The 20,660-nt window shown below is 55.6% G+C and overlaps 4 protein-coding genes across 4 annotated transcripts; 1 reads left to right on the forward strand and 3 right to left on the reverse strand.

Moving 5' to 3' along the window:
* Positions 1 to 133: 133 nt before the first annotated feature.
* Positions 134 to 1,363, reverse strand: SLS55_003774 (uncharacterized protein; the record flags this gene model as incomplete). The annotated part of the gene is made up of 1 exon (XM_066775238.1): positions 134 to 1,363. One exon carries the CDS (start codon positions 1,361 to 1,363, stop codon positions 134 to 136), a length of 1,230 nt encoding a protein of 409 aa, XP_066635357.1.
* A 1,376-nt stretch (positions 1,364 to 2,739) lies between these two features.
* On the reverse strand, positions 2,740 to 4,129 carry SLS55_003775 (uncharacterized protein; the record flags this gene model as incomplete). The annotated part of the gene is made up of 2 exons (XM_066775239.1): positions 2,740 to 3,984; positions 4,046 to 4,129. The coding sequence occupies 2 exons, from the start codon at positions 4,127 to 4,129 to the stop codon at positions 2,740 to 2,742; spliced, it is 1,329 nt and encodes a 442-aa protein (XP_066635358.1).
* A 6,774-nt stretch (positions 4,130 to 10,903) lies between these two features.
* On the forward strand, positions 10,904 to 11,938 carry SLS55_003776 (uncharacterized protein; the record flags this gene model as incomplete). Its single annotated transcript, XM_066775240.1, has 2 exons — positions 10,904 to 10,911; positions 10,942 to 11,938. 2 exons carry the CDS (start codon positions 10,904 to 10,906, stop codon positions 11,936 to 11,938), a joined length of 1,005 nt encoding a protein of 334 aa, XP_066635359.1.
* A 3,750-nt stretch (positions 11,939 to 15,688) lies between these two features.
* Positions 15,689 to 16,410, reverse strand: SLS55_003777 (uncharacterized protein; the record flags this gene model as incomplete). Its single annotated transcript, XM_066775241.1, has 2 exons — positions 15,689 to 16,246; positions 16,402 to 16,410. 2 exons carry the CDS (start codon positions 16,408 to 16,410, stop codon positions 15,689 to 15,691), a joined length of 567 nt encoding a protein of 188 aa, XP_066635360.1.
* Positions 16,411 to 20,660: the final 4,250 nt, after the last annotated feature.

Here is a 20,660-nt window from a genome sequence, read left to right on the forward strand (position 1 = left end):
CCAAATGCCAGCCAGCCCAGAAGAACTCCGTCCAATGCTTATTTATGCCTTTTGATCAACCTGATCTGTCCTAGTCCGTTTTCTTTTAATCTCTCTCTCTTCCCAAAACCCCGTGTTCAACCCTTGATCCCCCTCACCGACCATCACCCTCCACCTCGTCCTCCCCCTCCTCCCCCGCCGCCTCCACCTGGCCCGCCTTGGCCGCCACCGCCGCCTTCTCCGCCTCCGCCTCCTCCCGCTTCGCCCTCTTCCCCGCCAAATACGCCTCCACCCTCCCCGCCAACTCGCGCACCTCCGGCACCGTCTCCCTCCTCCCCAACGCATCCCGCGCCGCGCGCGCCCGCGCCACCTTCTTGCTCTGCCCCACGCCCTCGCCCAACTTCAGCTTGTCGTCTTCGTTTTCTCCCCACCACCCCCGCACGCAGTACGCGACCCGGAACCGCTGCTGCGCCTTGTTCTCGTAACCCATGTCGCCGACGTCCTCGTACCACGCTTTCAGCCCGGAACCCGAAGGCGCGAAGGCGCGCGCCGCCGCGGCTTTGACGGCGTCTTGGGTCCGCTCGTCCTCGTCGGCGAAGGTGGGGACGGGGAGGAGGAGGGGCGTCCAGAGGGCGCGGAGGAGGGGGGTTGTGCGGTCGGTTACCCTGGTGGGGGTGGTGGAGGAGGTGGTGGGGGAGTTGTGGTGGTTGTGGGAGCGGTCCTCGAGGGCGATCGCGCCGATGTAGGCTTCGAAGACGTCGCCGAGGATTTTGACCTCCGCGGGGCGGTTGCGGGAGGCGGCCCAGGTGGCGGGGTCGATGCGGAGGCGGTAGGTTGGTTGTTGTTGGGTGGTGGTGGTGGTGGTGGTATTGGTGGTGCCGTCGACGATGTTGTCGAACCCGTAGCCCCGCGCGAAGCTGGCTAGACGCGTGTTGTTGACGAGGGCTTCGCGCATCTGCGAGAGCCGCCCGCCGGGGAGCGTGGGGTACGTGTCCCACAACAGGTCGGTCGCGGCCATCTCGATGACCGAGTCGCCGTACCATTCCAGCCGGTCGTACGTCTCCGTTTGGTAGTTGGTCACGGAGGTGTGGGTGAAGGCGAGCCGAGCGGTGGCGGGGTCGTTGATGGGCGGGAGGGGCGGGAGCGGCGTGGGGAGGGAGGTGATGGCGTTGAGGTTTGGCGCCGAGGGTATGGGGGGTTGGGAATTGTTGTTGGAGCTGTTGTTGTTATTTTTCTTGCTATTGCTGCTGTTGTGGTTGTTGTTGTTGTTGTCGCGAGCGCGCTTGTGTGGGTTGCCTCTGTCTGCGTAGCCATGGTGAGGGCCGTCCGGTCGTGGGCGTTTTGCGTTGCGACCGCCTCTGTGACCACCGCCGTTGTGGTTCATAGTGAGCGATTTGGTGATGCCGGTATGGCCGATCCGCTCAATGATGGTGATGGAGTGTGACGCGGAAGATATGCAAGCTTGAGAAGCTCCGGCAAAATTGGTGAGTGCGCTGGTGAAGCTGGGTCAAGGCAGATGTTGACCGTGGACATCAAAAAGTTGCGGACGGCGACGCGACGGAGATCGATGCCGCCCCACCGACAGGCGGGAGCTATACCATATAAGTACTAGCTCATTCGGCAGAAAATACTCACCGCCCGCATCTCAACTTCGCGCGGCAACGACTGCACGGTTCTCGGGCGACGACAAGCATCACCAACCTCGCGCGCAGCCATGGCGGTCCCACGTGCGCGCATCGTCGACCTCATGAGGGTGCGTAAAATTTCCCTCCGCACCGATTTCTGCACCCATTGACCCCGCCCGAACCCTTGGAAAACATCCGCCCGGAGCTCGCCGCAATCACTCAAAACCAAGCAAAGGCTGACAATGTGTTGGAATCTATCAGACGCAATGCAAGGTCTTCAACACCGTTTTCAACCCCGAAGGCCATCGCCTGGGCACCAAGATTCTGCGCGAGCGCCTTAAGGGCCCCTCCGTCCAGGCATACTACCCGCGCAAAATCGGCACTTTCAAGGAATTCCAGAAGCTGTATCCGGAGTGGGAGGGCTTGGATACGTTTGAGTGGGATAGACAGGAGAAGGTTGCTGCGTACGTTATATCCGTTGGCTCTTTCGTTGGTTGGGATAGGAACAGATCGTGGAAGAGAAGACGGATGATGATGGAAACCCAAGTGGTGGTGGCGCGAGGGGTGATATTTGGTAGGATGCATGCTAATGATTGTGGATTTCTAGGCTCAAGGCTCGCGGAAAGGGCGCGCCAAAGAAGAAGAGGGGTCCGCCAGGTAAGGCTTGGCTACGATCTTGTGTGATTGGGACACTACATGCTAACGGAGGCCGCAGAACTCAAGGGAGGAAAGAGGAAGAAATAGACGGCAGACCGCTGCATTCGGCTTCTGTACCATATATGAAGCATCGACTGGCGTTCATGGGGGACTTGGGCTGGCAATTTTCGGGAGACCTTGGGATTTTATGTACGCTCAGAGGAAAGAAAAACATACCCAAATCGTGGACAGCTGTTGTTTTCGCCCTACAGTACAGCACTCATGGCATTGTGAGAACCCGGCAGACAATGACGCAAATATTCAAACGCATATATTTTGGACATATTCACACTATTTACCATTCACAGCCTTTGATGCTCCATTCGTGAGCGGCTCCTTACTCTTCCTCTTGACCTCTGTACCAGGCGGCATCTTCAAAGCACCCAATACCAAACCGCACACGCCAACCATGCCGGCTCCACCAACAGCGTAAGCAAACTCACGGCCAGCCCACCAGTACAAAGAGCAGAAAATCAGCGGACCAAGGGAGCGGCCAATTTGACCTGCAGGACCAAGTTAGCAAAAAATGAAACCAGTACACAGCCCGCAACCGGGGGAAGAAAAAAAAAGACAACAACTTACCCCAACTGCGGTGGTTACCCAACTTGCCGCCCCTCTCGCCCTGGCTGGCCTCGAAGCTGCTCAGGCTGTTCAGGCCGGTGACGACGGTGGCGCTGGTGACGGCGAGGCAGGCGGCGGCGGCGTACAGGCCCCGCTCGGACGTGACGCGGCCGAGCAGGAAGAAGCCGACGGCGCAGGCGAGCACGCCCGTCTGCACGACGCGCAGCGGGTGCAGCCGGCGCGTGACGGACCCTTGCAGCACCGACGCGACGAGCCCGATGAAGCCGAGCAGGCGGCCCGACTGCGCCGAGCCGTACGCGAACAGGTCGTACGTCATGAACGGCAGCGAGAACTCCATGCCCGAGAAGAAGAGGATGAAGACGAAGTGCGTGAAGTTGAGCAGCGCGTGGGAGTTGGTGCGGGGGCGGGGAGGAGTCGCGGTTTTGCTGGCGTTGCCGTTGGCGGCGGGCTTCGCGTCGGTTGCGGAGGAGGCGGAGGCCGCGGTGGGCAGGGTCTCGGGGAGGGAGGTGTAGAGGTACACGGTCTCGGTGACGATGAGGAAGAGCGAGAAGCCGGCGGCGGTGGCGAAGGGGTTGGCGGCGACGGTGGTGATGGTCGACAGCCAGGCGCCCAGGGCGGGGCCGAAGGTGAAGGCGATGCTGAAGCAGGCGCCGACCAGGGCCATGGTGGCGCCGCGCTGGGCGTCGTCGCTGATGTCGGTCGCGATGGCCATGGCCAGCTGCACGTTGCCCTCGCTCAGCCCGCCGACGACGCGCGACGCCAGGAAGGTGCGGAAGTCGGTCGCGGCGACCCACAGCGCGACGGACAGGATGTTGCCCGTCATCGACCACAGCAGCGCGGTGCGCCGCCCGTACTTGTCCGACAGCTTGCCGATGATGGGCGAGGCGATGGCCTGCAGGAAGGAGAAGAGCGAGCCGAGGGCGCCGCCGAGCAGGACGATGTCGTAGCGGTCGTTGATGGGCTTCGCGAAGGCATTCTTGTAGGCGTTCAGGCCGGAGAGCACGCGGTTGAGCACCGTGTTGGACGAGGCATTGGCGATTTCGTGGTCGCGGTAGAACTCGAGGAGCTTCGGGAACAGCGGGAGGATGAAGGTAAAGGAAATCTGCGCAGGGCGAGCTATCAGCAATTGAAGGGGGGAGCGCGGAGGATTGGCAGGTGCTTACCAGGTCCAGCAGCAGCGAGAAAAATAGCACCTTGAGCACCTTGCGGCGGACCTCTTTGGTGACGGGTGGAGCGGGGGAAGTCATGACGCGCCGCGGCTGGGAAAAGCTCTAACAGAAGACCAGCGCTGTGTAGAGACAGAAATTGGGAGGACAGGTGGGAGAGGGTGAGCAGGCCAGCTGCGGACGCGAAGTATATACGTGTCGAGCTAGAGGGAGGGCGTGGGACGCACGTATGATCGGCCAGCACCACTTGTTTCGCGTCGCGGTGATTGGGTTTCGGATTGCATGCGAGCGACGCCCGCTAGCCGCAGATCCCCGCCCGCCTGCGCCATCCCGAGGCGACTTGCCAGGGCTGAGCCGAGGCGAGGAGGGGCTCCGCTAGTGCACCACTTATCAGCCTGCCGCTCCTCCCTCTGAGTGAGCTCAGCTCAGCTCCCGCTCTACTACTAATCAGCCATGGCGAGTGCAGATGCTGACGGCAGGGCGAAAGCCATGCGCGCCGTGCAGGCGCTGTTCGACCGGTAAGCCCGTCTCCCAGGCCACACAGCCCTCTCGCCAAAACTTACGTGCGCGCACAGGTACAAGCTGATCGCTGCGCAACGTCCACACGGCCATGTGGTTGGTGCTACCATCCGCCAACCTCCGCATCCGGTTCTGTGCGCGCCTGGCCCCATGCTGACCCACGAGTGCTTCGCAGGACTTTGACAGCGAGGTGATGAGGAAAATGAAGCTCGTCGATGCCGGCCCGGAAGGCTTCGTCCAGTTTGAGCTGACCATCGGCAACGAGTTCTCGAATCTGAACGATGTCATGCACGGCGGGGCTGCCGGGGTTATTTTTGGTACCATGTTCCCGCCGTGTCGGCTTCGGGCCAGGGGTGGCTGACGGCCTGCAGACATGGCTACCACCTCCGCCCTAAATCCCCTGTCCCGACCAAACTTCTGGTTGTGCGTACCGCTTTCCTCTTCGCGCTAGCCCCTGGCTGACGGCTTACAGCTTCATGGGCGGCGTGACCCGCACTCTCAACATCTCATACCTCCGCGCTGTTCCCCTTGGTACCACTGTGCTGCTGACTTCGCGTGTCGTCCAAGCCGGGAAGACCATGGCCATGATAAAGGGCGAGATGTCTTCGTTGGACGGCAAGCTCGTTTACGCCACCGCCGAGCACCACAAGGTCAACGTTGCTTTGAACGATAAGCACGCCAAGTTCAGGGTGCCCTGGGACGACGAAATCGAGGCTGAGGTCAAGAGGGAAGAGGAATTGAAGAGAAAGGGCAGCAAGCAAGCAAAGCTTTGAATACGAATACGAACCTTTCAGCAAATGGATGCACTCCGCCAGATGCCAATCGACTCACAGCTTTCCATTGCTACCAACGAGATGAGGCGACCTCCAAGTTCCCTTGCGTCGTATCTCAACGTGTGGTTCTTGCTTCGAAGAAAAGAACCTGTATCACTCCCTAAACTCCCTACAGTACCTGCCGAATAAATCCCGGTCTTCGATATTGATGCGTGGAGATTATGCAGCTGTTGAGAGCAGGCTGCAGATGATATGACACGCTTATTGGTGCAGCAAATCCGCCCCCACCCTCACAGCCGCGTGACTTCGCTTACAGGCAAGGGCGTATGTAAGTTCTAGACTTCATATTAATCGCGCCAATCCCCAGTTTGTCAAAACCGGATGAGACGTATCGACTATGGATTTCTTCCGTTACCGTCCGCTGGACCCAGGAGAAATTCGCCTTCTACAATTACCGCATTGCCGATCGTTATCCGAACATTTGGAGTGCAGACTGCTGCACACGAAGCTCGACCGGTCCACTGCCCGGAACGTCTATCCCACTTACGAAGCTATTTCGTATGTTTGGGGCGGGGAGCGTTGCAAAATGGTCATTTGCAATGGCATGAGCCTGTTTGTATCCTCGAACCTGGACGAAGCACTCCGATATATCCGCAAGCGCCGGCTTCGCTCCTCATCTCCCCATCACACCATATGGGTAGATGCTGTTTGCATCAATCAGGACGACAACATCGAGAGAGGTCATCAGGTCCAACAGATGAAAGAGATCTACAACTCTGCCGAACACGTGTTGATGTGGTTGGGCGGTCCTCTTGTCGAATTGTGTGCATACCAATTTTTGAAAACAAAAGAGGACCAGCCGCATCTTGGCAAAGCGCTGGCAGAATACAATATGGGTATGTGGGAAATAGAAAAGGATTCCGAGTGGTTTCGCACCAAGATCACCCGCGAGGATCGACCGGAGAAAGTGCTCGAGTTCGTTGACATTTTCGATCAACCATGGTTCCACCGGATCTGGGTTATCCAAGAAGTTGTTATGGCACGGAGGGTCAAGGTACTCTGTGGGAGCACGACATTGACATGGGAAAACCTGCTCGAGGCAGCAGAACTTGTGGACACGTATCTACGCATTTCCGATGACAGGTGGAATACGCGAGTTTCATGCAAATTTCTCTTGCGTCTTGAGATCATGCGAAAGCGACTGGAAGTGACTAAGAGCCCTGTGGCCCCTCAATCCTCATTAGCAAACGCCCCGCAGGATCTATTCGAACTTGTCCTGGGAAACAGCACGCAACAGGCGACGGACCCGAGGGACAAAATCTACGCACTGCTGGGGATTGCAATGGAATTGGACTCGGACTCGTTGGCTGTACGCGTCGAGCCCGACTATTCTCTCCCTCCAGAAACCGTCTTTCTCAACTTTTCCAAGATGATATTGGACGGAACCCGGCCGCTTCGCCTTCTCAAAGCCATTGACTGGAGGGTGAAGAAAAATCTGCATCTTCCTTCCTGGTGCCCGGATTGGAGCATCATAAGCGTCCCAGGCTTTTTCGGACCTGGGCATGTCAAAGTATTGTCTTGATCCGCAGTACGAAGCCATCATTCACAAACAAGCGGACTTGCACATCTTGAACATTGCTGGTAAGAATTTCGACGTCGTCTCGGCAGTTTCGCAGACACTCAGGCCCGAAGAAGTTACCTCTACTACGACAGTGTCGAGCGCTATTCAGGAATGGCTCTCGCTCGCTCAGCAGGACAGAGCTGACATCCTATTACTCAAGGAGACGTATCGGGCTCAACTCGATGGGAAAATATCCGCTGGCCAGTTCCAAACCATGGTATCTCTAGCCACCGAAGCCCGGAATGCAATACCCTACGAAACCTTTGCGGCCAACAATCAGATTCCATTCTACCGGGAGCTCAGAGATAGCTCGGGGCTTCCGGGCTTCTGGGATTTGGACCGGTTCAATCAGGTGGGTCGGTTGGCGTATGATGCGAGGAGCAGATCCGACTCGGAAATGGCATTTTGGAACACTCTCCTTGCACGTCCCACACAGTCTCTCCAATCTCCTCCTTGGCACCTTTTTTACCCTCCGGGCAATCGCAGGTTCAAGGAGGTTTGCGTGGGCAGGAAGTTCATCGTCACGAGGGAAGGCCACTACGGCATTGCACCGCCGGACACACGAGCTGGAGATCGTATCGTGCTTTTCCCGGGCTCGCCCCTTCCGTTCGTCGTTGGATCCCAGCGTTTGCCAGGAGATGGTGTAGAGAATGTTTTGAGAGGTGAAGTCTTTGTTCAGAATGTATATCTCGACGCGATTATCAGGAGCGAAGAGATACAGCTCGAAAATTTCCTTCTTCACTGAAGGCAAATTTAAGTAGTTCTCAACTCACCGCAAACCAACCTCGGCAGGGCATGCTTTCTTTAAAGGCTAACGTGGGGGCGGGGTTTCCACGACACGTGCACGGCTGCAGCACATATCTTTAGACACCTATTAGCGCACATGCTACTCTGTGCGAGTCGAAATGACGCAGGCTCATTGGCTAGGCTGGCTTTAGCTTGAGCATTCAACCCCGCGGCTGCGAAATAGGCCGCACTAAGGAAGCTGGTGGCTGCGGTAGGCAATCTCAAACACCGCCACATCTGTTGGTTGCACAGCAAGCTAAAAATAAAGCTTAGATTTCTCAGCAGATTGCTTGATCCCACCTTTCCCTCCCACGTTGCCTTTGCCAAAATCATCAACTCCTGAGCGCGCGTAGACCGGTTCCGCTCGCTTATGCATCCCAACCGCGCGGAAATGAATGACGACCCAGTGCATCGCGACGCTGGCGATAACCGGATTCCGCTCCTAGATTATCCCTACTCCGGCGAAGAAGCTGCCACCGGAGACCTCGGCTACAGGAACGATGCACCATACGAACCACACTATCTGCACGACGGGCTCCGTCCATCTGCTGTTCCAAACCCCGAGGCCACAAGCGCGAGTACGCTCCTTTCCACCCGTGGTCCAGCCGAAAAGGTAGATGGTCGCGTGGCGGCCGAAGAAAATGCACTTGCAAGTATGTTTATCAGCCACGAGCCAAAATCACGCGAGCGAAACTGCAAGTAGATAGCTAATCCACGCTTTTCTCAAGACACAACAAAAGGTAAAAACTCACCATCATCAAAGTGGCTTCCATACACTCTGCGGCCATGGTTTCTCGCAATTCTCACTGGCACCATCCTAATTCTATTCTTGGTGGTTCTCCTCCTCTTCTGGACCTCCGGTAAAAACCACGGGTTGGGAAACGACGACGGATCTTCCAGGATCCTTTTCGGATGGAGGTTTACGCCCTCGCTTGTTGCCGTTCTCTACGTCCAGTTGACGACTATGCTTCTTGAGGATGTCAAAAGGACCGAGCCGTTTGCGAGATTGGCTCGACCAGGTGGCTCTCTGGCCAAGGCATCCATACTCCAGGCACCAATGGCTTGGTGGAGTGCTCTGGCCGATGGCTTCTCCAAGAATGCCGACGGCCGTAGGAGCTGGATTCTTGTGTCCTCTGCGTTTCTCAGTATTATCGGGTCTTTGGCCATATCGCCTCTATCTTCCTCTCTGCTGGAGCCAAGAGATGTACAGCTCATCAAGGCAGCCCCGTTCTCTCGCATGACTTTCAAGCAGGATTCACCACTCTCCCTCCATGCAAGCAGAGAAACCTACTTGCGTACGATTGGGCATGTTCTACAGGATGTCTCGACTTCAGCATGGATATCAGATAACTACACAATACTTCCTTTCTGGCCTTCCGACGCCACGGCAGGAAGCGCACCCCTCGGACCACTACTTTCCTCGTCTCCGCAGACTTGGCAGGCCGAAACCCAAGTCTTCAATACCGAACTGGAGTGTGAGCCAATGTCCATGCTCCACAGGTCGATTGAGAACGTCAGTTACACCGTCTACGACATTCTCAATGAGCCCCTGAATGAATCCGGGATGATGGCCTCTATCAAGCTCGGATCAGATGATGGATGCATCTACGGCTTGATGATATCTGTCCAGGTGGCCCTTTTGGAAAGTGGAGGCGCCTCATGGTCCGGCATCTCAAAATTCATTACGCCACCATGGCCCAGAACAGCATTGTATTCTTTGACGATAGACGATACTATCCCTGGTACGATCTACATGAATCATTCCGAGGAGTGCCAGGACCGAGAACTGATTCTGCTAAGCACCCCCTGGCTTGCGCCTTCAGAGGAGAGCTATTCAACAAACTGGAATTTCTCCTCCGACTTCCGTGCAGCTGGACAGGTGTGCGCCAGCAAATACTACATGGCCAACATTACAGTTCTTGCACATCTATCAGACACCTCTTCTGAGCTGACTTTCGACGTAAACGAATACCAGAGTAAGCGGATACCCGTACCGGACAGCTTCTTCAACGTCACCTTGCTGCAAAACGTGACCTTGAACGACAACTGGACGTCTTACATCTACCCTCCTTCAACCAGATCTCGTCCAGCTGTCGGCGGACTCTCTGCCCTGCTTGGAGCTCTTCACAATTTTGACATGGGAGGAATGCTTGATGATCATGAATTGGTGGCTCAGGCAACGAAGATAAAACAGAGGTTCTTTGGAGAACTCCTGCAATCATCCCTCTCCCGACAAGGTGCCTCAAACACCGAACCCATCGAAGGCCGCACCACCGTAGTCAAGCGACGTGTTGTGGTAATCACGGATATTGCCATCGCCATTTTAGCACTTTTGCTGGTCTCGTTCGTCCTTTCCTTGATTACTTGGAGTTTTTCGAGACTTCGGATGAGACCTCTTAATCTGAGCCAGGATCCTGCAACCGTGACTTGCCTCACGGGTTTGCTCGCGCGGGACCACCGAACCCAAAGGACTCTAAGGGCACTCAGTCAGGTGAATAAGACTGAGCTGTATGAGAAGCTCAAAGACAGGCATTATTTCACCACTGTGGACGAAATTCACGAGTTGAGTGCAGCAGACGTTCCTTACAACGACGACTTTGGTAAGTTACGGAACAAACCCCCATATGCTTCTCTGACAGTGATTGTACAGTCAATGCGGATAAGCCCCGTTCATCCGCCCAGGATTGGAGACCTATGGTCATTCGATTGCGTGTATTCGCCGCACTCGTACTGCTGCTTGTACTCGTTGCAGCTGCGATCATTGTGCTCAAAACATTCGCAGATCGTTCCTTGCTGTATCAGTCAGCGTTCGTTCAACAAGCAGCTTTCCTTAACGCGAGGGTGTCCGCCGGTTCATGGATTGCTGTGACTTCGACGTTCATTGCCGTCGTAATTGGCCTGTGGTGGGGTGCAATGGATGCGACTTTCCGCCGCCTACAACCCTTTTTGTCCATGGCTGAACAGCCAGCAACCCTCCCTCGTGGCGCCAGTCTAACTTACCAGTCGTCATATTGGGTGTGGGCAGCGCTGAAAGCGGCTTCCAACAGTCACTGGCTCTTGTTCTTTGTGACTGTTGGAACCTCACTCACTCCGATACGTAAGCAAGACTCCCGAAACTCGGATGGATACGTCAACTTAACCATCTCCGTAGTAACGATGTCCATGTCGGCACTCTTTGAAAGCGAACAAGGTAGCATATCTCAGAACCACACAGTAGCACGGAACTTGGAGCTACGGCAGATCCCATTTCTGTATACTACAACCTCCGGTCCGTCAATCCACGCAGGCCCATCCCACCAGGCTCAAGTGCTTGAAAACCTCTTTGGGAACCTCACGACAAACTGGCTATATAGTGCTACAATCCAGATAGCATTGAATGGATCGCAGCCGGCCTGGAGCGTTGATGGCTGGAGTTTTGTTCCCATCGACATGGACGGCATATTGGACTCAGAAACCGTCCGAGGAAGAGATGAATTGGCAGGGAAAGGGCTATTCCCCATGGCTACCAACGTCACGGTATCGACGCCTGGTATCAGAGGCCGCATTGAATGCACACCCTACGACAATCTGGACAACTTCACGGCATGGCTTACAGAATGGGACCTGACAAACTCGACAGTCTGGAACGTGAGCTCCAACCCGAAGAATGCAGATACGGGATATGAGCTTCGCAACCGCCAGACTTCATCTCTATTCGCGAACAATTTCTTCGATACGTCGTTCCTCGGGAATCCCTCTCGACCAATATGCTGCGCCAACGACTCGGCAAGCGGATCAGCACAAGCTCCTGCCGCCATTGGATACTGGTCTCCCTTCGATGCCAAAGACTTTCCATTCCCGTCAAGCATATGGCCTCGGAACTTCACAACGAAATGGATCTACGGCAATTTAAGAGACGGATACAACATGTCAACCAAGTACCGCGGTTCCGGTTCCGTCTCTGATTCTCCGCAGCATATGCTCTACATGGAAAGACCATCGATACAGGCTCTCCAATGCGCACCCATCATAGAGTCTGCCACGGCCGAAGTCACAGTAGACCAAAGCAACGGCAAAGTCCAGTCGTTCACCATACTGGACGAGCCGACCGCCATCGACGCCCCCTGGACCGACGGGCTCCTGCGCCACGAAGCAGCCGTCAACCGCACCTCCGACGGCGACCCCGTCTCCTACAACGTAACCGCAAGGTAAACCTTTTTCTCCACAAACCCATAAACCCCCCACAGCCCCCCCCCCCCAAAAAAAAAAAAAAAAAAAAACCAAAGCATCAACTAACAAACAAAAAGCTACGGCGTCCTCTTCCTCACCGCCCTCCTCGGCGCCTCAGACCTCGAAAACATCGGCGGCGCCCCCGACACCGCCGGCTACGCCGACGAAAACACGCTCGACGCCACCTTCAACATGCGCGACCGCGCCATCGGCCTCAACACGGATTTCATGTCGTACGCCATGTACCGGCTGGCGGGCGGCGGCGGCGGCGGCGGCGGCGGCGACGGCAGCGGGGGTGGCGGCACCGGGGGCGCCGCCACAGCCCTTCTCGACGCCGACGCCATGCGCGTTTTCGCCAACGCGTCGTTCGCAACCTTCTTCCAGCACTACGTCAGCAGCAACGTCTCGCTCGCCGCGGGCGGCTGGGCGTATCAGACCGTCGGCGCGCGGTTGCCGGGGGATTTGACGCGGGTGTATAATGAGAGTAGTGGGGAGACGGGCCCGGCGGTGCAGCCGGCGGATGGGGATCGGGTTTCGTCGACGGATCGGACGGCGGTGGTGGCGGTGGAGACGCCGTTGTTGCTGCTGCGGATGAACGGGGTTGCGGTGGGGCTGAGCGTGGCGATTGTCGTGGTGCTGGCGGCGAGCGCGGTGGGCGTTGCGGTTGCCATGCGGCGGAAGTACTGCGCGAGGCTGTTGCTGAGGGATGTGGATTGCGTCGCTGATGTGCTGGCGCTGGTTTGTGGGAGTGAAAGGTTGTTGCGGTTGGTGAGGGAGCGGGATGGAGAGGGGCTGCGGAGGGACGGGCCGGATGTTGTGACTCAGTTGGGGTATTTTGAAGGCAGTGATGGGGAGCAGAGGTGGGGCGTGGAGGTGGTGGATACAAGGTGACGTATCGAGGTGTTGTGAGGGTGGTTTTGAGAAAGGAGTTGCCGTCTCCATTCGATTCGGTCTGTAGTTCTTCAAGACCTCTTACTTAGGTTGGATTGAGAAGGCTGTGCCGTACTGCAACAGTGGTATGTAAGTCCGGCATGGGTGGCATGCGCCCCACACAAGGGCCTAAGAACTCTAAGGAACCAACAGAGGCCCGTTCCGTGCCAGCTGCCAAAAGCAGCCACGCTCGCAGTTTCGACCTATCACCTCATTCGTAGCCCCTGCTGTTCTTCGCGCGAGCCGTTGTACGAGGAATAGCCATGCCCTTCTTAGCTTCCACCCGGGGGCCGCATCGGTTCCTGTTTGTCTATAACAGATCTTTGAGCCAATTACATCCTTGTGGCGCACCTTTGCCGATGTCGAACATGTCACGTGGATGGCTGCCTGCGACGTGACGTGATACGGGGACCTCGTATAGGTGGGGTAGTTTAAAGCCTTCCAATCTCTGACTCACCTCAGACACATCTTCCACATCTTCTCTCACTTCATCCATCTTCGACTATTCATCCGCTTCTGTCAACGACAAATATCAGTGATATTCCCACTTGTCGCGTTCCGAAAGATGGAGCCCGAGGACAGGGGAACGATGGACTTTTGTGAGTTTTGCGACAAGCTTCTCCGCGCGATACCATATGACCATGTCTGGTTCGAATGGACGGTCAATTTCCTATTGTCAGCCAGCACATGCCGTCTCTGCGACTTTCTTGCATCATGTCTCGCAGACCACCCTTCCGAACCCGTGCCAGAATGGACGAGGGTTCGAGATATCCTGGAGCCTTCCCAGGAATATACTATCAAGTGTCTGGTCTCCATGGACCATTTGTACCCTCCCCGCGTTAACTTTCACATCCTTTTTCCAGGAAGTTCTTCGAAAATCCGGTTCGAACTTGGTTTTTGGGCGGACGAAGGTAGCTCGCGTTCCGCTATACTTTACTGCGTGTATGTCTACTAAGGACGAGAGAAGGCAGTGCAGCTGCAAGCCGCATCGAGTTCGAGACAACAGCACCTCCATCAGACCGCTCCTCTACGAACAAGCAGATCAACGCCTGGCTGGACTATTGCCGCGAGACGCATGAAGTCTGCGTATCTCCCATGAACCCCCACTATGACGACGAGGAGGACGTCGAGCCGGAGCTTCCAAGACGCGTTCTCGACGTGGGGGAAACATCAACCCCATCGACCGTCCGGTTGGTGGAAGCTAACGGCCTGCACGCACACTACGTTGCCCTCAGTCATTGCTGGGGTCCTCCCGACAAACACCCCTTGCGCACAACGACGGCAACCCTCGACAAGCATCTCAAAGGCATCGAATTCGAGCAGCTCCCCAAGACCTTCCAAGACGCCGCCATCATCACAAGAGCCCTCGGCCTGAAATACCTGTGGATCGACTCCCTCTGCATCCTGCAAGACAACGAGGACGAATGGCGGGAAGAGGTCGGCAAGATGGGCTCCTTGTACCAACTAGCCACCTTGACCGTCGCGGCATCCGGCGCACACGACGCCAGCGAGGGCTGCTACATGTCGAAAAACTGGACCCTTCCATCCATCCGCCTACCTTACTACAACCACGCGGACGACGAAGCGCCATCGGGCCACATCAACGCAAAACAGCACCTCAGAAGCTCTCCCGCAAAAGGCCCCTTGCACAAAAGGGCCTGGGCGGTCCTGGAATGGCACAGCGCGCGTCGGACGGTCCACCTCACCGGCGAGGGGCTGAGCTGGCAGTGCAACGAGACCGCGGCTTCCGACACCGGCCCCGAAGGCCTCGGCGCGGGACGGCAGTCGTGGTCGAGGTTTCTGCAGGAGTACAGCCGTGCCGAGCTCACGTACGAGTCGGACCGGCTCGTCGCGCTGCAGGGCGCGGCGGAGGCGGAGCGCGTTTACGACGGATGCCGCGGGAGATATTGCGCCGGGACGTGGACGGCGGATCTCCCCGGCGCCCTGGTTTGGATGAAGAGGTCGGCTGCGCCGGAAGAAGAGAGTCATGCCGAGGTGCCGTCGTGGAGGTGGGCGGCTAGGAAGGGCCCGATATACTTCTGGACAACGGGGACCTGCTGTGTCGGGCGTTTGATTGCGCCAGAGCAGATCGACGTTGATGACCGCGGTACGGTGGAGGTCCGGGAAGCCAAGATCGAGAGACTCGTGGTGTCGGGCAACAATGTGGATGATTATTGTGTCAGGCATCGAGGTTGCGGAGACTTCATACGTGAGATTCAGCGAGAGCGAGAGGCCACTTTGCATTACATTCATGACGCAGAGGCAGAGGGTCATGATGCTATCGGTGTAGCTGCTCTGGACTGTGAAGTTGGCTCGAGTATCTTTGGCTTGGCTGTGATGGGTTATGAATCCGTACGCATTCCTGGGAAATCCACGGACGTGGAAAAGTCAGCTTGCAACTGTAGCAAGGTATGTTTACGAAATACGTTTTACCCAGATAGCAGAAAACTGACAACTATCAGGAGGAAACGCCGCTTAAGTGTGCACGTGTTTCCGGGAGCTGGATTTTGCTGCTGGAAGAGGTGGCTCAGTCATCTTCAGATATTCGTGGTTTTAAGAGGGTTGGACTTGGGTTGGTTTCGGTTGATTGGAAAGCGAACCAAGAATGCCGCCTCATTCGCATCATGTAAAAGTTTTGACATTGTACTCTTGTCAAAAAAAGAAAAAGGCAGCGCTTCCAGTTCCTAGACCGGACGCTGACATTATTTCCGCTGCACTCTACCATTAACCTACGTCTCTCTGAGATACATTTCAGCAACGAACACCCGAGCGTAAGAACCGAGGGTATACCTGCTGATTGATTCATCCAACGGATGGAGCGCTATGGCTTCCGGAATCTTCTTCAATCCACTCTGCAAAGAGTTCCTTCAACATCTGACCAGCATCTCCATGGTTGATTTGGAGATTGTCTGTGACTTTCTGCATCGCGATACTCTCCTCCGTATGATCGGTTTCGTCGCTTGCCATGTCCTCAGACTCGCTTTCAGATCTACACTCGTCTGCTCTCATGGCCATGGCCCCCGTCCGTCGTAGCATCCACGCATACGTACGCCCTATGAAGTTGAGTTTGTGCCGAAAGCGCCTAGTATGCTCCAACTGGTACTCAGAGGAAGGCGTAAGAGACTCGGTCGGGCCAATAGTAGAGGTAGGCCGTGCGTCTAAGCGCTGTACCTCCAGACGCTTCTCAGGTTTGATCATTGCCTGGATTTGGTTTTCTTGGAAGCCGAATTGAGCCAAGCGCTTCTGCATCGCAGCCTCATCTCGTTCCTGATTCGCTTTCTCTTTTGCCCTTTCACGCTCCTGCTTCTGTCTCGCCTCGATGGCAGATGCAGACTCTCCGAGAGTGATCCACATGAGCGGCTGTAGTTCAATCTTTCCGAAGGGTGTAGTCATCGTCGATGGTGCGCACAGCTTGACAGTAATGAGGGTAGTCGATGCGCCTACGGATGCAAGGTGGTGCAGTATCAGAGCGCGCGGGCCGCACTCGAGCTCCGCAATGGCATTCAGTTGGGAACTTGCACCATCTTGGTGTCCGTTTGGTTCCTCGAAGGCCCCGTTATGACGGGATTTCTGATCGGCTTGCTGTTCTTGTTGTTTCAGACAGCATGTCAGGTCCTCCTGTGGTAGGTTCAAGGGTTCAACGATGCAGTCCAGAGCCGTGTGTGACTCATTAACGCGGAAGGTTGTGACCCAAGCTTGTAGATACTTCGGCTCGGGAGATTTCTTTTTTGATGCCTCGTTTTCCTTGTCTTGCGAGCCATTGTGGCCGCTTCCCTCGTTTCCAGTGGGTGTCCCGGCTGTTCGCGGAAGAGCAAGAGAAGCAGCGGGTGAGAAATGATGAGGGTGAGAGATACTAGAACGAAAATAGGAAGATGATGGAGGAAGAGGATCAGGGTGAAGATCAGTGACTGGATCAATAGACTGGAGTGGTGATGTAGGCAAGGGAGGCGCAGGAGGAGGATCTTCGCCATTTCTGTGAAGTTGCTCTTTCTCGTGTGGTTCCCATTTGGCCGGCCTGTTACCTCCTTCCTGATGCTTAACCTTCTCTCTCAAAGCACTAATTGTAGCAATGAGTTGGACATTTTCTGGAGCTTCCATTGGAGTTTTCGTGTCGACCTGTCGGCGAGCTTGAGCCACCATTATGGCGAGCATCAATGTCGTTTTCGCATTTGTGATATCCTTCGTGAGGCTCTCGAAGCCTGACTTTCTGAAGAAGAACCCAAGGCGCTCTCTTTTGGACAAGATGATCACTCCACCACTTTCTTGCTTCAGCTTCAGGCTCTTGCTGCTGTTTTCCAACTCGTTCTGAAGAGTCTTGAATATGTGCTCGCACGCATCCACTGCAGGGGCAATTCTCTCTGGATTTAAACCGCCCCGAGTTGGTTTTGAGAGCTCCTTGACTTCTTCCCTGGCCTTCGTCTTAGTTCCAGCAGTGTATGAGTCTCCGACATGGGGTGATCGTACAGAATTTTGCACAAGACGAGGACGTCGCTGTGGATCGTGCTCAGGTCTTTTGGCGCGTTGCGAAAGGCTTGGCTGAACTGAAAGAGACCCAGAGACACAGAGAAGCCCAGGCTCACGATGCCGGTGATACTTCCAACAACGCTCAGAGGGTCTGTCATTGTATACCCAACGCGATCTTGAGGTGGAGCGATGAGTTATGGCACGGCGGTAGTTGTCAGATAAGCCCCTCACCTGCTTACGAAGTAGGCTTGGCGTTTATGCACGTATCTTCTGTGTAAGATTCGTAATCCGAACACCCGATCTTCCGAATTATTCCATTTATAATTCTTCACAGTCAATACGTATACGATAATATAGTATGGAAGGATGCCTTTAGAAGTAGTGGTTCGAGTAATCGTTCGCATTTAGCGGTGGTGCATGCTCGGGCCATATCGACATGGTTCTCGACAACGGGCTTGCAAAAGATGTACATGCCTATAAATCTATAGGTGCAAGAGGCTAAGAGTTATAAAGGGTATTCCCAACGATCCGGTAGTGCACGCTTAGCATCGGTTGTGAAGACATGTTGTTGCACAGGGCCCAAAGGGGCCAATGCTTCGGCACGCAAAAAAGTAAAAATGCAAAACGTACAACAGCCGGGATTCCCCAATGGTCACCCACTTGAGTACTAATCGGCCGGTTCGCAGCTTGAGTACGGCTGAGCGGACGGGAAGCCCTATATTCTGCGACCTATGGTCGTACGTGACAGCCGGAAGCGTTTGTATCGATTTTATACCATAACCAAATAGCGTGACGACCACCAACCCCAACCGAAGAACTCGCCTTGAACCTTAAAGTGTTGGGTCTCGGCCTCATTCCAAATCTATTGGCCATTTCCTGGCACTACCGAGACGTGGCTCTCGTGCAGAGCCATCTCTCACCGGTAGAAGGGCGGAGAGGCGAGACGTAAGCAAGCTGCGGCCGCGTGTTCCCTCGCACATCATAGGATCACAGACCCACAGAGTCCGGGACTCCTTCGGCCAGAAGGAACAGCTCTTTTCTTCTTTTCCGTCTTGGCGTCCGTCAGGTACGTGTATCGAAGCCTGACGAGAAATGTGGCGGAAAATGACGGAAAGTTGAAGAGCTCGCACACGGAGTTTGAGCCGCGCGGGTGACAAACGACGACGACCATCATATGAGTGAAGGGCGAGTGGATGGGTATAATCCTGTTGTTAGTGTCGTTGCGGCTGACGGGGAGAATTTAGGGAATGACATGATAGGGCATATCACTATGGGTGTTGAGACGGCGGCGACTTACGATGACTTTGAGGGTGACGAGCAATTTTGGTTCAAACACCGATAAGAGACGGGAAGTGAGCACCGGATTTATTCCCGTTTAAAGGAATGATAATGAACAGTAGTTACAATTGTATATATCGTTGTCGAATAATTCCCTTATATGTTTGAACATACGGCTTACAGGTTATAATAGTTATAGAAAGTGCATCGATGAAGATAGCGTATGATTGTACTTGAAGATGCATATTATGTATATACACCACGTTTTACTTCATAATCGGAGACCAGATGCAGCCTACCACAGCCTTATATAACACAATAATAATCGCCTCAGTCCAGTCGTCACCCATAAAACCCTATAGTCCTTCGAAGAGTACCACGAAATAACGAAACCAAAAGGCACAGCTTCCGATTTCCTTTTTGACAAATCGCGGCCCATGGTATCTAGATTAAGAAACGCAAAAAACCCCCCAAAACGAACAAACGCCATCACAAGATGCCTCCAACCCAACCAGCTCACACACGCTTCGAATTATACCCGGGCAGCTCCTGCCTCTCCCTCGCCGCATCCAGCTCCACAACCGGCTGCTGCCTTTGCATCTGCCTCATCGCCTCAAACCGGGCATCCTGATCCGCGCCGCCAGCACCAACACCTGCATGCCCCCAGCCGGCGGCCTGGCCCTGCTGCAGCAAAGCGCGGCGCTTCCGCTTCTCGGCCAGCAGCAGCCAGAGCACGGTCAGGAAGGCGAGCAGCAATGGCACGCCGACGCCCGCGCCCACGCCGGCCATCTGCCCGCTCGAGAAACTGCGTCCGGTGCCGCCGCCGCCGTCGGAAGAAGAAGCCGAGGGAGTTCCGTTGCATGTCGCGTTCGCCTGCTGCGCGACCAATGGCGTGAAGTCGGCGGATGCGATGGTGAAGGTGACGGCCGAGTTGGTGCAGTCCTGGCTGCCGCACGTCCAGGTCGAGTTGCTGGAGGATTTGCGGTCGCAGAGCGTGATGGGGGCGCCGGCGTCTTCGTTGTCTATATGGAGGTGATGATGGTTAGTTGTGCTGCGGAGGGGGGAGGAGGGGAAGTGGGTGAGATAAAGCGTACATTCTTGACATTGTTGGGCGCAGGCGTCGCTTTTCCACGTCTGGTCGGTGCAGGAGCCGCGCGAGAAGAGGCCGTCGGCCAGACACAGCCCGTTGGCCATGCATGTCGCTCCCGAGCCGCAGCAGGCCGAGTACTCGGCGGTCGAGTCGCACGGCGTGTCGTCCGAGGTGCTTTTGTCCGGGTAGTAGCAGCTCATGGTCGGTCGTTGTTCTTTGCGGAAGGCGAGCGAGCAAGCAATGGGGATATGTCTTGGACAAAGCTTGTTGTTCGCTCAGGCAGCAGTTCGAGAGCAGGAAGCAGTGTTCAAGACACCTCACCTAATTGTTGGCCGTCTTCTTAAGGCCGACGACCGAACATGCGATCGATGATCCTGCGTAAGCAGGAACCCACCTCAAAACTGCGTGGGATTCTATTTCCAGTCGCAGGCCCGTTCATCGAAATGCAGTGTTCGGGGGCCAAAATCCCATGTTTGGCGTTGATAGGCACTTGGACTGTCGCGCGTCCACGCGTCCAACGGATATATGGGGCTCGCTCGGCGTTGGTCCCGCTTGGAGTGAGATCCTTCCCCTCTCGCAACAAATTCCCCGGCCGCTTCCTTGACCAATGGGCCTTGGCTTGCAACACCCTTCTCGCACTCGAATAGCTGTTAGTATATCAGTGCGTTCTCCCTTGTCCAACACAGCAGCATTCGGGACCCATACGTCAAATCCGCATCACTCTCGAGGTCTGCCGCAAAGCATGAGGCACCGGCTTGGATGCTAAGTATAGAACGGGATAGAGAGCAATCGTAGGGTTAGTAGACGGTGGCGGGTACAGTACATACATTGGGTCACTGCTCTTTTAACACTGGGGATTCACCGGGAACTGATCTACTGCTAGGTTGCATCAGACTGTCAAACAGGTAAATGCCAAGTATGCAGTTCCATCGTCGAGGTTCT

The sequence above is a fragment of the Diplodia seriata genome (genome assembly GCF_021436955.1).
Source record: "Diplodia seriata strain FDS-637 chromosome Unknown scaffold_3, whole genome shotgun sequence".
NCBI classification, from domain to species: Eukaryota; Fungi; Ascomycota; class Dothideomycetes; order Botryosphaeriales; family Botryosphaeriaceae; genus Diplodia; species Diplodia seriata.